The sequence below is a fragment of the Morone saxatilis genome, unplaced genomic scaffold (assembly GCF_004916995.1).
Source record: "Morone saxatilis isolate NCDOM2014 unplaced genomic scaffold, NCSU_SB_2.0 Contig22, whole genome shotgun sequence".
Taxonomy (NCBI): Eukaryota; Metazoa; Chordata; class Actinopteri; family Moronidae; genus Morone; species Morone saxatilis.
In genome coordinates, this window is record NW_023339785.1 from 172614 (window position 1) to 188561 (window position 15948).

Genomic DNA, 15948 nt, shown 5'->3' on the forward strand with positions numbered 1-15948 from the left:
TGAAGATGCCATACGCTTCATTCAGAGAAATTTCTACGTAGATGATGGTCTGGCAAGCATTCAAACTGAGAAGGAAGCCATTCAGCTTGTCAAAGAATCAAGAGCACTTTGCTGCACTGGCAAGTTAAGACTTCACAAGTTTGTTTCTAACAGTGAAAATGTGATGGCAACCATCCCAGAAGAAGAACGTGTCACAGTCAAAGATCTGGACATGGCCTTGAGTTCACCGCATATGGAGAGAGCTCTTGGAGTAGAGTGGTGCATCACATCGGACTCGTTTAAATTCAGAGTTCAAGTAAAACCCTATCCACTGACAAGAAGAGGCGTACTCTCTACTGTAGCATCTGTGTATGATCCCCTGGGGTTCATGGCACCCTTCGTCCTTTTGGGGAAACAAATACTCCAAGAAATGTGTAGATAAAAGGTCGGCTGGGATGAAGAACTTCCAGAAAACCTTAAACCTAAATGGGAGTCCTGGATCAAAGACCTACCTAATCTGGCTGAAATGCAAATTAAAAGATGCTTCTTACCTTCAAGTTTCGGCAAAGTTAAAGGGTATGAGCTTCACCATTTTGCAGATGCAAGTGTTTCTGGCTACGGTGAATGTACTTACCTGCGAGCCGTTGATGAGTCTGATGAAGTCCATTGCTGTCTGGTAATGGGAAAATCAAGAGTTTCACCAACCAAAGTCACAACTATACCAAGGCTTGAACTGTCTGCTGCAGTCGTTGCAGTTCGAACTAGCGACATGCTCCAGAATGAACTGGAATACCAAGATCTCAAGGAGTTCTTCTGGACAGACTCCAAAGTCGTTCTCGGCTACATAAAAATGACGCTAGAAGGTTTCAGGTGTTCGTAGCCAACCGCATTCAGAGGATCAAGTCAAGTACAAAGCCTGAACAATGGGCTTATGTTGCCTCTGAGGACAATCCAGCAGATCATGCCTCTCGTGGTTTGACTGCAGAGCAACTTAAGACCTCAAACTGGTTTATAGGACCAAAGTTTCTGTGGCAAAAGGAACTACCTCAAAGAGAATGTAAAGTGGAAGAAATCAAGGAAGACGATCCTGAACTTCGCAAAGCTCTTGTGTGTAACACCAAGGCAAAGGAAGAAAGGTCGCTATTGGATAAGCTACAGAAATTTTCTGATTGGTCAAGGGCAGTAAAGGCAGTTGCTAGGTTGAAACGACAAGTCAAAGAATACAAAGGTGTGAAAGAAAGAACCAATGAAACTTCAAGCCTAGAAGAAAGGAAAGAAGCTGAACTTCTGATCATCAAGCTAGTTCAAGAAGAAGCATTCTCAGATGAGGTAAAGAGCTTGAAATTAAAGAAAGAAGTTACTAAGACCAAAAACAGCAAGCTGTACAAGTTAAGTCCCTTCTTGGATGAAGAAGGTACCCTAAGGGTGGGAGGACGTCTTAGTCAAGCCACGCTACACCCACATGTGAAGCATCAGGCAATACTGCCAACGAACAGCCACATATCAGCTTTGCTTATCAAGCATTTTCACGAAAGAGTACATCATCAAGGACGTGGAATGACGATGAATGAACTGCGAGCTAATGGATGGTGGATCCTGGGATGCAGCAGCGCAGTCTCGTCGCACATTTTCAAATGTGTCAAATGCAGAAAGTATAGAAGACATACTGAAGAACAAAAAATGGGTGACTTACCTCAAGACAGAACAGAAACTAGTCCACCTTTCACTTACACTGGCATAGACTGCTTTGGTCCGATCTATGTTAAAGAAGGAAGGAAAGATCTCAAAAGATATGGCCTCTTACTTACCTGTCTATGTTCAAGAGCCATACACATAGAGATGGTTGATGATATGACCACTGATGCATTTATAAATGCGTTAAGAGCGTTCATTGCCATAAGAGGACATGTTCGTCAACTAAGATGTGACCAAGGAACCAATTTTGTTGGTGCAAGGAAAGAGTTTACAGAACTCATGAAAGGAATGAACCAAGAAAGAGTGAAGGTTCTAAGATGTGAATTTCTTATGAACCCTCCAGCAGCAAGTCACATGGGCGGTGTCTGGGAGAGGCAGATAAGAACTATAAGGAGTGTTCTTACTGCTATTCTTGACAAGTCAGCACAAAGGCTCGACAGCACTTCTCTAAGAACATTCCTATATGAAGTTATGGCTATCGTTAATAGCAGACCACTCACTACTGAACATTTGAATGACCCATCCGGACCTGAACCTTTAACTCCGAACCATATCCTTACCATGAAGTCCACGATAATTCTACCACCACCTGGACAATTCGTCAGAGAAGATCTTTATCTTCGAAAAAGATGGCGACGAGTTCAATATTTGGCTAATGAGTTTTGGACCAGATGGAGAAAGGAATATCTTTTGAACTTACAACCACGACAAAAGTGGCACAAGAACAGAAGAAACTTGAAAGTCAACGACATTGTACTTCTACAAGATGATCTGGCACCACGCAATCAATGGAAGCTGGCCAGAATCACAGAAGTCTACCCAGGGTCAGATAATAGGGTGAGAAAACTAAAGTTGCTAGTTAGTGACACCACATTTGATAAAAAGGGGAAACCCACAACTAGAATAGTGTTCCTTGAAAGACCTATACAGAAGGTTGTTACTCTGCTTGAGGCAGAATAAGATGTTAGTGTTTTACCTGAAACTCCATGTTAAATGTTTAATAACTGGAAATGTTTCATTGAGATGCTTGCAACAACGTTTGTATTTAGAAAATCCCACACTGAGAATTGTGTGATTTGGTGGGAGTGTAATTGTTGCATTTATTGTTTGTAAATAAGTCTATAATTTGTTAACCCTCTTAATTAGAATTCATTTAAGTTGAAATTTGTTTTTTATAAATTCATTTTATTTAGGTTATGACTAAAAGAGGTGCTTTTATTTTGAAGTGCTGCGGTAGTCTCGATTGCCGGCTTGCTCCTCGCGTGTCTGACTGACGCCCCATCGGCACCCAAGGCAGTTAATGCCAGTTAATGAAGGACTTTTGCGCTGTTTTGAAAAGTTTGATTGCTCGTCAGCAAAGGACTATATTGGAAGATAACTAAAGATCCTGAAAACAATTCGCCCTCTTTTGCAGGGCATGGCAGCCGACCGAGGTATTTATTTATCTGTGTTTTTTAGCTTTATAAATGTTATACCGACATGCTGTGCAATGTTATTGTTTATGTTAAGCCTAACATTGTTTTATATTTTGTCAACATTATTTAGTTTTTCACGGTGGATTTGGAGAGAGAGAGAGAGCAAAGCTTCAAAAAAGCCCGCTAAAAAAAAGAAAGCCACCTTGTGTCTGGCCTGCCCTGTGCTTCGAGGGAGTTATATACATTGTACATCTGGCAACCTGACGTATAAAATACTCTCATCTTTTCAACAAAACATCCTTATAAACAGGTAGCAATTAGGGACAAGTAAAGCTGTGATAAATGTATTTATGTTACACTAAAATAAAGAATGTTTGGTAGTTTGTCGGCCAGACTCACGTGATGATCCTAAACATTTGGAAATGATGCGTGACTTCTACACGTTAAAGTGGTATTTATGAAGCAGACTCACCTGATCTTCTCACTGCTTGAGATTGTGTTTTGACTAATTGTCACTACTTAACTCTTAGCCACTGAAATAAGAACCTTGTAATGTACAGTAATGAATGTGTGTTGTTGAATTATTAAAAATATTGGAATTGGCCATAACTTATAGGCTGTTCACATTGTTAGATTCCATACAGTAGATAACTAGCTTTAATTACTTAACAACTTTAACTATTTACTAAAAGCCTCCCTTCAGTCAGAAATCAGTGTTTCTTCCTGTTCCTACAGAGTGATGTTTGAATGGTGTAAGTGGATCTGTGACATCACACATAGTCTGGAAGTCAAGCCTTGTCCAGTATGCAACTTGTACAGTGTGATGTAGAAACTTGCACATCCACTGAGAATGGACTTCAGTGAAGTAAGAGACATCTTGTGTCCAGCAAGAAAACAACATTTGTATATTCATAGATTCTGGAATTTTTAATGAGGCAGATGGATGCCTCATTAAAAAGATGGATTTTAGGGTAGAAATGATTAACAATTGTTAAATAAAGTTATCTCGTTAAGAAAAAGAAGAGCAGCAAAGATTACTGAACACTGTTGAACCTGTAGGAGTTGTTTAGCTCGGTCAGTGTATAGTGAGCTCACGTTAACTGAATGGTGACCTGAAAACAAGTTGAACTGGATCCATTCACTAGACTTAAGACTCAAATATAAATATAGCAAGCCCACTAAATCATCAGGGCTATGTGCAATAAACAAACCAGCACCGTAGCACTTAATTCTTATAGTCTCTGGCACTCTCTTTTTAAGCTGCCACATTGTCTGTGTTAAAAAAAATGTAACATTAACATTTTGAGATGTTTTTATGTTGATTTTGTAATTGTTTTTTGATGTGTGTCTGTTGTTGAGGTGTTTGTTTCTGTGAAGCAATTGTGTCCAAGACAAAATTCAGTATAAAGTTTATTCTATTCTATTCTAACGCTTTACAACCTGTGTTGTGGTTTAGAAAACGCTATCAGTGTGTATGGGTGAAGATTCAATCAATAGAATTTGTTGAAAACTATTAATTACCTAATGGCATACACGTTAGCTAATTTCTGGTTGCTGTTAGCTTAGCTTCTAAGATTGCAGGGACAACAGTCAAATTTGAAAACGTCGCACCGATATTTTCTGAATTTCCTCCGCTGTATGTGGTTAAAGACATGTTACCTCTTTTTTCTTCTGTGCGTCAGTGGGCTCATTGTCGAAAAAAACGAAGACAAAGAGCAAAATTGAAAGTTTTCCAAACATTGTGCAACACAGCTCACACTGCTAGCGACCGCACTACAATCTCCTGTCAGCTTCCTATTGGTCAGCTCTCAGTCAATCACAACGATCTGTCATTCCGGTCAACTTCTTCTTCTTTTACATTTTTAAGGTGCATTACCGCCACCTTCTGCTCCGGAGTGTGGGCCAAAAATGTAACACTGACCCTGTATGAATGTGTGTGAATAGGTGAATGTGGCGCTTTGAGTGGTCGGAAGACTAGAAAGGGCAGTCCATTTACCATTTACCATTCACCATCGAGACATAAACGTACACTGCCAAGATTGGCATAACACACATTCTGAGCAGTGATGTCATGAAATATATCCATTTTTTCTTTCCTGTAATCAAAGCAGATTACCTGATGATAAACTGAGTATAGAAATCACAACTGTGTGCTGCTGATTCTTCTTCTATAATAAGTAACGTTGAGGCATACAAAACGGGCTGTTCTCACTTAACAGACGTTTGCAGAAGCTTTTCTGTCAGTTAAGCATTTAAAATGTATTATTTTTTTTTACCACGCACTCAGCGTTGACCTATGGTTTGCTTATATGGACTTGGGATGTCTAAAACACTGATTTGTGTTATTTGTCTAATGTTTTCTGATGCTGTTTTGTCTGTAACTTCTATATCAATCAATGAAGATTTGAGACGTGGGTGGCGGTAATGCACCTATAAGCTGGTTTGCCAACCGCCATTAGAACCCAAAGAAGAACAAGTAGTCAGAGGAAAAAGCAGGAGAAGAAGAGGAAAAATAAAGCGAAGCTGTGTGTTCGGCAAATCTGCTGCACACACAGGATGGCTGAAGAGCAACAGCACAGTGGCTTTGATAGAAAAATACCGGTAGGTTTGCCATATTGCTAAAAGCTTTGTTAAAGGCGGTACAGTTTGAGTTAGGGGGCTTGCTGTGTTGTTTAACGTTACTTGTGTGGTTTTGTCTTCGTGAACAATGTTAGCTGCGGCTATGCTAACTAGTAAGCTAGCTTTGACAAAGAGCAGGTTGAACTTTATAGCATGATAACGAGTTTGACAGGTGTGGAATAATGAGGCGTCTTCGCTTTAACGTTAGTTCTCTTGTTTGTACACATATTTAACGTTAATGTCGTTTGTCAGTTGGCTAAGAAACATGAATAGCTGTTTATGTTTGTCTGGCTTTGCTTCCCAGCTACAGTGACATGCGTTTACTGTGCACCTTGATGTCCTCACACTTCACCTGCACACATTGATCTGAAAATGAAGTATGTCTGGAAAGTAGGGATGCACGGTTTGGATTGTTTTTCAGCCAACACGATAACGGATAGTAACTGTAGTGTTTACCTACTTTATGGCAGCAAAGGCTAAGATGTAGTGAGCAAAGATGGATGGTTTTAATTTCCATTGCTCTATTCCCATCAAATATAACTGAAATCACTATTGTAAACAGCAATAAAAAACAACAAACAGTTCTGACTCTTTAAATGTTAATTTACTTTTTCTATTAAAGTTAATCAAAAAAAGAACATACTTTGGCTTTCATAGAAAATAAAGCCTAGCAGTCTTTTTGCATAAGAATTCAAAATATAATAATAATAATAATAATAATAATAATAATAATAATATACATTTTCTATTATTGGCTGATAATTTATCTTTCCTGATAATTATTGTACATCCTTTCTGGAAAGTAATGGTATAACTTGCTGAGTATTTTACACTGTTATGTTTACATGTGCAGCTGCTCTGCAGACAGATACGCCTGGCAAATATATACTTCACTACTTCTTCAAATTTTGCTTTGCTTAACATGAACACATTATTCTGAGACAATATTCTGTTATCCATAATATATGCCAAACATCTGAAATCCTATCATGTTTAATTACGTTGCATAAGAAATGTGTCCAAATATATAATACAAAAGATCAACAACATTCTGAATGTGTACTCTAGTGATTTATTGCTGCATTTCCATAATGTTGTTGGACTTGCAGCTGACCGATTACAAAAAATTAGCTGTCAGTATTCATGACAGTGCCAATCACATGGAATCTGATCTTTTTAATGCTGATTTGGGCCACTTTCATACCAAATCAGATCACAGGTCAGATTTCTTATCAGAATTCATGTGACTTTTATGCCATTCCAGATTTATGCTTATCATATGGGTCATATTGGGGATAGTAACCTGTTCACACTGGAATCTGATATGAACCACATTTAACAAATAATGTGAGCTCAGAGGCAGAGCAGGGCGTCCACTTTTTGGAAGGTTGTTGGTTCAATTCCCGGCTCCTCGCTGCCGCATGTCAAAGTATCCTTGACCAAGATACTGAACCCCAAATTGCTCCCGATGCTGCGTCATCGGTGTGTGAATGTGTATGAATGAGTTAGTTTCTGTTCGATGGACTTTGCCATCACTGTGTGAATGCACACAGGGTGAATGTAGGGCACGATAAGTGTAAAAGCATCGCTTTGAGTGGTTGAAGACTAGAAAACATGTGCAAGCTAATATCAGTACAGGTCCAATTTACCATTTACCAAACCAAAAGATTCTGATCTAAGCAATAAATCAGAAATTAGTGAATAGGCTTTGCATTGTGAATGTAAGCCTTCATACTGTAGTGGTGGAGTTGTGGCGCCAAAAGACACTAGGATCATTGAAAATTCCCATAATTAAGAACAATTTCTATGGCTCCATTTTTTTTTCTTTCCATAAAGAAGCCTCCCTGCCGACAAACAGACATTTCTTTCAACACTTCCTCACCCTCGGGTTGTATTAATTCAGCCTCTCTTTTAGAAATTTGTCAGCTATGACCTCGTCAGGTATGTTCTACTCATAACTTGACAAAGCTCCTTCTATGTCTAATTTCAGAGCCACTAACTGGTTTTTCACAGACTGAGTGGTACTCCTTGTGCGATCATGTTTAAAAAAAAAAACAAAAACAAAAAAAAGTGTCCTATAAATCAGGCATTACTTAATCAGAGACCATAAACATGACAACCAAGTAATGCCACACACCAACTCCAATTCAAACAAATCTTTACACTCATCTAAGCCATAGGGAACCATAGTATTATGACATTAATGTTACTTAGTTAGCTGGTAATACACCAGATGAGTTTCTGGTGGATAGACCCTCATAACAGAAATGCTCACGTGGAGGAATGAATTCTGCTTATTGTTTATTGCTCTTATCTTTCCATCAAATCCATCTCAAATTTTATTTTTTTGTAATAACGCGCCAATCCATACAAGTTATCTCAGGACAACTGTCCAAATAGAGCAGGTCTAGACTGTAGTCCATTTTTTTTCTTTTATAAAATTATTTAACATAACAGTTCCCATCATGGCCAACGTACTTTGCGATAGCGCAAGGAAAAACTTCCTTTTTAAGAGGGGCGGATAACCCGCCTGCTAGTTGGGTGGCCCTCTATGGTAGAAGGGGATAGTTGGTAAAGAGAGAAGGACAAGAGACAGAGACAAAACTGACAGCAACAAACAATACTAAACAGAAGACTGATGATACATGATAGCCGCGAGAACAATGGGGTTTTATAAATAATAGATAATACAATATAAAAACTGGTGGTGCTTTTGGAGGAGAGCGGGTCATCCACTAATCGGAAGGTTGTTGGTCGATCCCCCAGCTCCCTCCCACTGCGTGGTCGAAGAAAGTATCCTTTCTGTTCAATGGGCTTTGCCCATACCAAGTACAGTAAGGCCATATTACCATCAACCATAAAGGAAGTCCCCAGGACAGGGCAGGCCGTATGGCAGCCTAGCCTTTAGCAGTATAACTAGAAATGAACTCCAGAGGAGAGTGGTAAAGTGCAGCAAAATAATTCTAAATATTTCGACCTGCGATCCCTAGGCCTGTCGCGATATGCGATAAATCAATTAATCGCACAATAAATAAAAAGAGCTCGATAATTTTTTCGGCCGCGATAATTTTCCATTTACTTGTTGTTTTTTTTCCTCGTCTCTCTCTCATACAAAGAGACTGGATGACCACTCCGGTGCATCGGTGACCCAGGTGCATCGCACCCATGGGGATGTGGGTTTTTGACACCCACACTTTTCCCGGTGACAGGGTTCAACACCCACACTTTTTCTTGCAGTTTTTCTGCAGTTTTGCACAAACGCTTACTACAGTCGCTCCGTTTCTCTGTCCGACCTGTGTCTGCGCTCGCTGCGGCTGCCCCCCCCCCCCCTTGTGTTCAATTCAATTCAATTTAATGTTGTATAGAGCGCAATTCATAACAGAAGTTATCTCAGGACACTTTTCAAAATAGAGCAGGTCATAGACCGAACTCCTTTTAACATTTACAGAGACCCAACAGTACCACCATGGAGCAAGACCTTGGGCCAACGGGGCAAGGAAAAACTGCCTTTTAACAGGCAAGAACCGTCGGACAGACCCTTCGGCTCTAGGTGGGTGGTCGTCTGCCTTGACCAGTTGGGGTGAGAGAGAGAGCGAGAGAGAGAGAGAAGAGACGACACAACACGACAAGACAGACAGGTGCATAGCACATGAACTGGCTTTGAGTGTGACCCGGCTGATGATTGGCTGTTCTGCTTAAGTCCCCTCTCCTTGGTGTGTTGTTTTATCGTTAGCTCGTGCTGAGGAAGGCGGGAACATAGCTAGGTTCATAGTTCATATGAAGCCCGAAGTTGTCATTATTGATTAATAGGCATCTGCTTCATCTCTTTTGCACTTTTGTTTACAAAGGGCCTAACTGGCAGGTTTGCCTGTTAAGGAATGTATCACTCTTTATGTCTGAGCCTGATGTTTAATATTTTTTGAAGTACAATTTGTCTACATCCATTTTATTATTGTTTTTGTGTTGTTTTGTTTCATTTCTTGTGGATATTTAAAAATGTCTTCCAGTTCCAGTATTACATATTGTTTAGAAATAAAAAGCTTACTGATCTTTGAAACGCTGTACCTGCATTATATATGCCATTATCATTATATTATAGATGAAAATGGTCTCAGGAAACAATATTTCGTTTATCCGCAATAAATTCTGTGGACAATTTATTGTCCAGCAAAATTTTGTTATCGGAAGCAAGGCCTAGCGATCCCCGGTAACTGGGATACTAGCATCTTTGTAACCTATTCACTGTATGATTCTCATATGTCTTAAATGTCTCCACATTTCCTTTACTTGCAATTTTTCCTTGTGTCTTTACAGAGATGCAAAGAAAAGGAGGGAAGACGTTTTTAGTGAAATAAAATGTCAATATTTTATATTTTTAAACTTTTGTGAATTCAGTTTCTTAAATGTGAATATTTTCTGTTTTCTTCAGTCCTCTATGACTGTAAACCAAATATCTTTGGTTTGTGGACCAAACAAGACATTTGAAGATGGGCTTTGGGAAACAGCTATCAAGATTTCTATTTCTTAATTTTATGAACCAAAAAATTAATCAATTAAATGTTGAAAATAGTCGCAGCCCTAAAGCAAATTGAGATATCCTTTATGATGGCAGACCAGATGAGTTTCCGGTTCAGATGCATAAAATGGTGCCAATCAGAAGAACCTACTGTCTCTGTATCCTCTTTCCTTGCTCCTGTTAACTTGTCTTCCTTTCTGATTTGGTTTCCAGTTCATGCTCAGGAAATAGTCCAGGCTGCAGGAGGGAGGAAGTGTGTGTGTGTGTGTGAGCCTGACCAGTGACACACAAGTGATGGGTCCTAGGAGGAAGGCCTCTAAACTCCAGCCTGTAGGGGGCAGCGGTGAAGGGGAACTTGTCCTGAGACCCAGTGAGCCCAAAGATTACATCAATGAGCTGTCCCATGAAGTCCTCTGTCATATATTCAGGTACAGTGCCCTCAATCAACACCATTCTGTTGTGTACTTCACAATATACTCTAGGGCTAGATGGGGTTCTACAGTATATAGGTATTTCTATTGCCATGTATATTGCTTTGAGTAGGATCTTTGCACAATGGGGGGAACTGTACATACAAATAAGGATGCTGGTGATATCACAGTTGAAACAAATAAACACAATAGAGTGTTTATTTAAATATACATGTCTGATATTCCTGAACAATCAAGGTACATCATCACATTGATGCAAAAATGTCCGATATATTGCCATGTGACAGTCCAGCTCAATAAATTTCAACATTGCTACAATGGTACTGTATAACAGCTACTTTACTATAAACAGTATTACAGACTCTCTAATGGTAATGTGAAATTATTATCTCATGGTATATACGTGGTCATATGCCCCAACCTTACCACAGTTAACTTGCCTAAGCTACAGAACGTTTTGAAAGTTCAAACCTTGTTTTTTTTTCTTTGTAGGTACCTTCCCATGAAGGACATCATGTGTATGGAGTGTCTGTCCAGAAAGCTTCGAGAAGCTGTCACTCTGTACCTGCGAGTGGTAAAGGTAGTGGACCTGTGTGCCGGTCGCTGGTGGGAGTATATGCCTTCAGGTAAGCGCTCACAGCACAACCACTGCTTCCTAACAAACACATAACTCAGAGCATCTTCAGTGCTACAGTACAACATTATGGCATTATATCTGTCCATTCATTCTACTCACAATATCGAACGCAATATCTCAGGAACGCCTAAAGGGAATGTCCTCAAATTTGGCACAAACATCCACTTGACGACACAAAGCATGCTTTTAGTCGCAACTATTGATTATGACAACATTTATTTAACGAAGTGATGACATTTTTCTTTACCGAAAGGTCAACTTCACTGTGACATTATATTGCCCTGGCCATTATTCGACACTATAACTCAGTAACAGAAGGGGAGTTGGTCAGATGCTGATTTGGTGTCACTTTTGACTCAAAGGTCATTGTGACTTTTTTTTTTTTTTTTTTTTTTTTTAGCTGTAAGAATTAAGTATGATTTAAGCGATTTACCACAGTTGGATGACACAATGAGTAAACAATAAGTAACACAGTACAGGCCTTTATCTTTCAATATTATCTATTCTGCCTTTTACTTCCTGCCTTATTCTGAATTTTGAGCGTCATTGGAATCACGTGAGTGCCAACAATGTATTGGAGAGACTGCCTAGCTCATGGAGATCTTGTGAGTGACTTTCGCCTACAGCTCACAGAGAGGTTTTAAATTTAAAACTGCCAGAAGAAAACCAAAGCACCACATTTTGTATAGCTATACTCTGTAAGAATCCATCTTTACATAATAATCATCCCTTTACCCAATACATCTGTGATAATCCTTCATTCAAACACAGTATATTGATTAAAATACCATCAATATCACTTCACCTGTGTTTATAGGGGCGGCTGTGGCTCAGAGGCAGAGCGGGTCGTCCCCCAATCCGAAGGTTGTTGGCCCACGTGGTCGACAAGTATCCTTGAGCAAGATACTGAAACCCAATTGCTCCCGACTGCATGCTCAGTGTGTGAATGCTGTCAGTAACTGAGTTAGTTTCTTGTTCGATGGACCTTTGCCATCACTGAGTGACATGTGTGTGAACAGGGTGAATTGGCACGTAGTGTAAAAGCGCTTTGAGTGGTCGGAAGACTAGAAAGGCGCTATACAAGTACAGGTCCATTTACCATTTTACCATTTATTGTGTTTTCTGGTTTAGGCTTTACCGACAGCAGCTTTCTGCTCCTTTTGAAGAAGATGCCAGATCTGGAGCAGCTATATGGCCTCCACCCTCGATACCTGGAGAGGAGACGAGTCCGAGGCTACGAGGCTTTCAGTATACCTGGAGTTCTGGAGGCACTACAAGCCTGTCCCAATCTGCTGGTCAGTATGTAGTTTGAGAGAGATGCACCTGTACCAAGTGATGCCACTGATTGGTTCCTTCTCTTCGGTTGCTGTTTTAATGACTGAAATTACTTTCTGTAGTGTTTGATTTTATCACTGTCTTCAACTTTGTGTGTGTGTTGGTTATGAGACCACAAATCAGTCAATAATTAGGTTGGACAATGCTGGATCAAAAATGACTGTACAAACCTTATATATACTGTCAATGGTACAAACACACAACTTTATTCACTGATTTTGGTGAAAGTGGATGATATTTCATGGAGAAAATATTATTTGGTTTTCCCTCTGATGTACTCCGGCTGCTCTCTGCTTCATCTCTCTGTGATTAGTTTACTGGTGGACAGATAACATTGCCTTTATTGTTAAACTATGCAGCTAGCTGGTTGGGTACTGGAGCGGCTTTGGCTCAGAAGTAGAGCGGGTCGTCCATCAATAGGAAGGTTGGCAGTTTGATCCCCGGCATGTCCAAGTGTCCTTAAGCAAGATACTGAACCCCAAATTGCTCCCGATGCTGTGCATTGGTGTATGAATTATTAGTTTCTGTTCTGGTGAGCAGTTGGTACCTTGCATGGCAGCCACTGCCATCATGGGGTGAGTGTGGCATGTAGTGTACAGTGCATTGAGTGGTCAAAAGACTAGAAAGGTGCTATGTGAGTACAGTCCATTTACTATTTACATATTTACAAATCTGATCACTGATTATCTGGTTATCATGGCTCCTGTCAGTGGGATATATTAGGCAGCAAGTGAACATTTTGCTATCATAGTTGATGTGTTAGAAGCAGAAAAAATGGGCAGCGTAAGGATTTGTGCGACTTTGACAAGGGCCAAATTGTTTTTGCTAGACGACTGGGTCAGAGCATCTCCAAAACTGCACTACTTGTTGGATGTTCCTGGTCTGAAGTGGTCATTAATGCACGTGGGGAGCAAAGGTTGGCCTGTGTGGTCCGATCCAACAAACGAGCTGCTGTAGCTCAAACTGCTGAAAAAGTTAATGCTGGTTCTGATATAAAGGTGTCAGAACACACAGTGCATCACAGTTAGTTGCGTATGGGGCTGCATAGCCACAGACCAGTCAGGGTGCCTACAATGGGCATGTGAGCATCATAACTGGACCACGGAGCAATGGAAGAAGGTGGGCTAGTCTGATGAAGGTAGAGGTAGTGTGATGCTTTGGTCGATGTTCTGCTTGTCATTCATGTGGATGTTACTTCGACACATACCACCTACCTAAGCATTGTTGCAGACCATGTAAACTCACTTATTAAAACTTAATTTAATTATTATTATTATTATTAATTCCCTGATGGCAGTGGTCTTTTTCAGCAGGATAATGTGTCGTGCCACAAAGCAAAGAATGGTGTTGACTTGGCCTCCAAGTTCCCCAGATCTCAATCCAACCGAGCATCTGTGGGGTGGGATGTGCTGTACAAACAAGTTTGATCAATGGAGGCCCCAGCTCACAACTTACAGGACCTAAAGGAAATGCTGCTAAAGTGCCTCAACAGGTCAGGGCTGGTGGGGGACCTACAAAATATAAGATAGGTAGTCATAACCTTATGGCTGATAAGTGTATGTCACATATTATGCAGCATGTAACTTTTTTTGCATTAAATATGGCAGAATGAATTTAGCAGATTTTTGGTCTGACATAGTTTTTTTGCTATTGCTGGCATTAAACCTGGTAAACACCCCATGTGTGGGGATTTCCTTTTATTCATAGACTTAAAGATGTTTAAGACTTTAAAGTTTGTGCCTAGATGAAAGCATTTTATAGCGCTGCAGAAAGTTGCAGCAATGTCTGGTTTTAGAATATTGTTTTAGAAAGATATTTATATTTATTATGATCGTATACTTTGTGTTGTATGCTTTGGAACAGTTTTAGCCATTGTGTGTAGTCATGCCAATAAAGTAACTTCAACTGAATAATAACAGTGTGTCTGGATGGTAGATACTAAGTTGCTTTTCCCGGAAAGTCCGACAGCAGAATATCCCTCTTCTAAACCACAGCGATAACACAGCATAAATTAACATAAATTCACAATGTATCCTCGAAAGAAATCATCGTCATAGAGGTGTGTCAGGCAGTGCAAAAGCAGTGTTTTCTGTGGGAGACAGTAAAGCTCTTTACCGTGGTCTCTGGTTTTTGTCTCTGACCTTTCCTGTCTATCTTCAGCTGTATCTATCAAATAAAGGCAATGAAAGGACAAAAGAATAACTTAAAAAAAAAGTCTATATAATGCACTAAAGCACAAGGAAACCCCAAAAAGCATAATAAGTGTACTTGTAGAAGCATTGTAGGTCCTCTTCAGGTAGCTGTTCCATGCAGTAAGCGACTTTGTTGCCTTTATGTTCAGCTAGCCTGCTTTTAGAGAGACACATCATAAGTATGTTAACCCTAAGCTTGAGTAAGCACAGACTCTGAGAAATGTTTAAAAGCCCTTTTTTTTTTTTTGTATCAAACACAAACTGTGCTGTTATGTTTAATATACTTCCTGGGTCCCCAGTTAGCTCAGTCGGTAGAGCTGGTGACCCATGTATGGTGTTGCTGCAGCGGCCCGGGTTTAATTCCAACCTGCGGCCCTTTGCTGCGTTCATCCCCTCTCTCTCTGCCCTCCTTTCCTGTCTGTCTTTGGCTTTCACTATACAATAAAAGCAATAAAGCTTCTGTCAAACTCTGGATAGTTCAGTATATTGTGTTGTAATTTGATATTTTTTTGTCAAACTACTGTTTCCTAGGTTAAGAATGGTTGTTAATTGTACTTACTAGATTTTTCTAAAGCTTTCAACTGCATGGTGTGGTCTTCTCAATGGATGGAAAAAAGAAGTGAACTAAAAGAAGTGAACCGTTATAATTAAGACAACTCTGTCCACTGAAGACAACTGGTGTGGTTAAATGTAAAAAAGCTTCCGAGTGGACCTTGACTTACGATTTTTCTTTACTTGACCTCATTTCAGGGTGTGGAGACATCCCATCTGGAGCTGGTGGAAGCCATATGGAACTACATGCCTCAGGTTCACATACTGGGAAAGTTCCGCAACCGTAATGGGGCTTTTCCCATTCCCGCAGAGAACAAACTGACCATCCCCATAACTGCAAAGATCCAGACCCTACATCTAGTGGGTGAGTAGGACGTCAAACACATTGACAGTTCCTGCTACTGCCTCCACATTACAGGATCAATATGAAGTAAACTATTGAGAATCACAATCAAAATCACTTTTATTGGCCAGGTATAGGTATAGGTGTGCACATACAAGAAATTTGACTCTTGTTTTAAGTTGCTCTCAATGTACAAACACAGACTAACAGCATAAATAAACAGAACAAGTTCAA

General features: G+C 40.0%; 2 protein-coding genes across 4 annotated transcripts in view; both read left to right on the plus strand.

The window, feature by feature from the left end:
• Positions 1 to 8893, plus strand: LOC118333908 (the record flags this gene model as incomplete). Its single annotated transcript, XM_035669728.1, is given in 2 exon segments — positions 1 to 295; positions 8825 to 8893. Coding segments are annotated over 2 exon segments (364 nt in total), but the record flags the coding sequence as incomplete, so codon positions are not given.
• fbxo38 (F-box protein 38) overlaps positions 1 to 15948 on the plus strand; it is a 38793-nt gene that overhangs the window by 15674 nt on the left and 7171 nt on the right. For all 3 annotated transcript variants that reach the window (XM_035669205.1, XM_035669207.1, XM_035669206.1), the window contains exons 3-6: positions 10478 to 10652; positions 11148 to 11281; positions 12424 to 12587; positions 15570 to 15735. In XM_035669205.1, the coding sequence (XP_035525098.1) occupies positions 10519 to 10652; positions 11148 to 11281; positions 12424 to 12587; positions 15570 to 15735 (598 nt within the window). In that variant the 5' untranslated portion in view covers positions 10478 to 10518. The remainder of the gene's footprint in view (positions 1 to 10477; positions 10653 to 11147; positions 11282 to 12423; positions 12588 to 15569; positions 15736 to 15948) is intronic.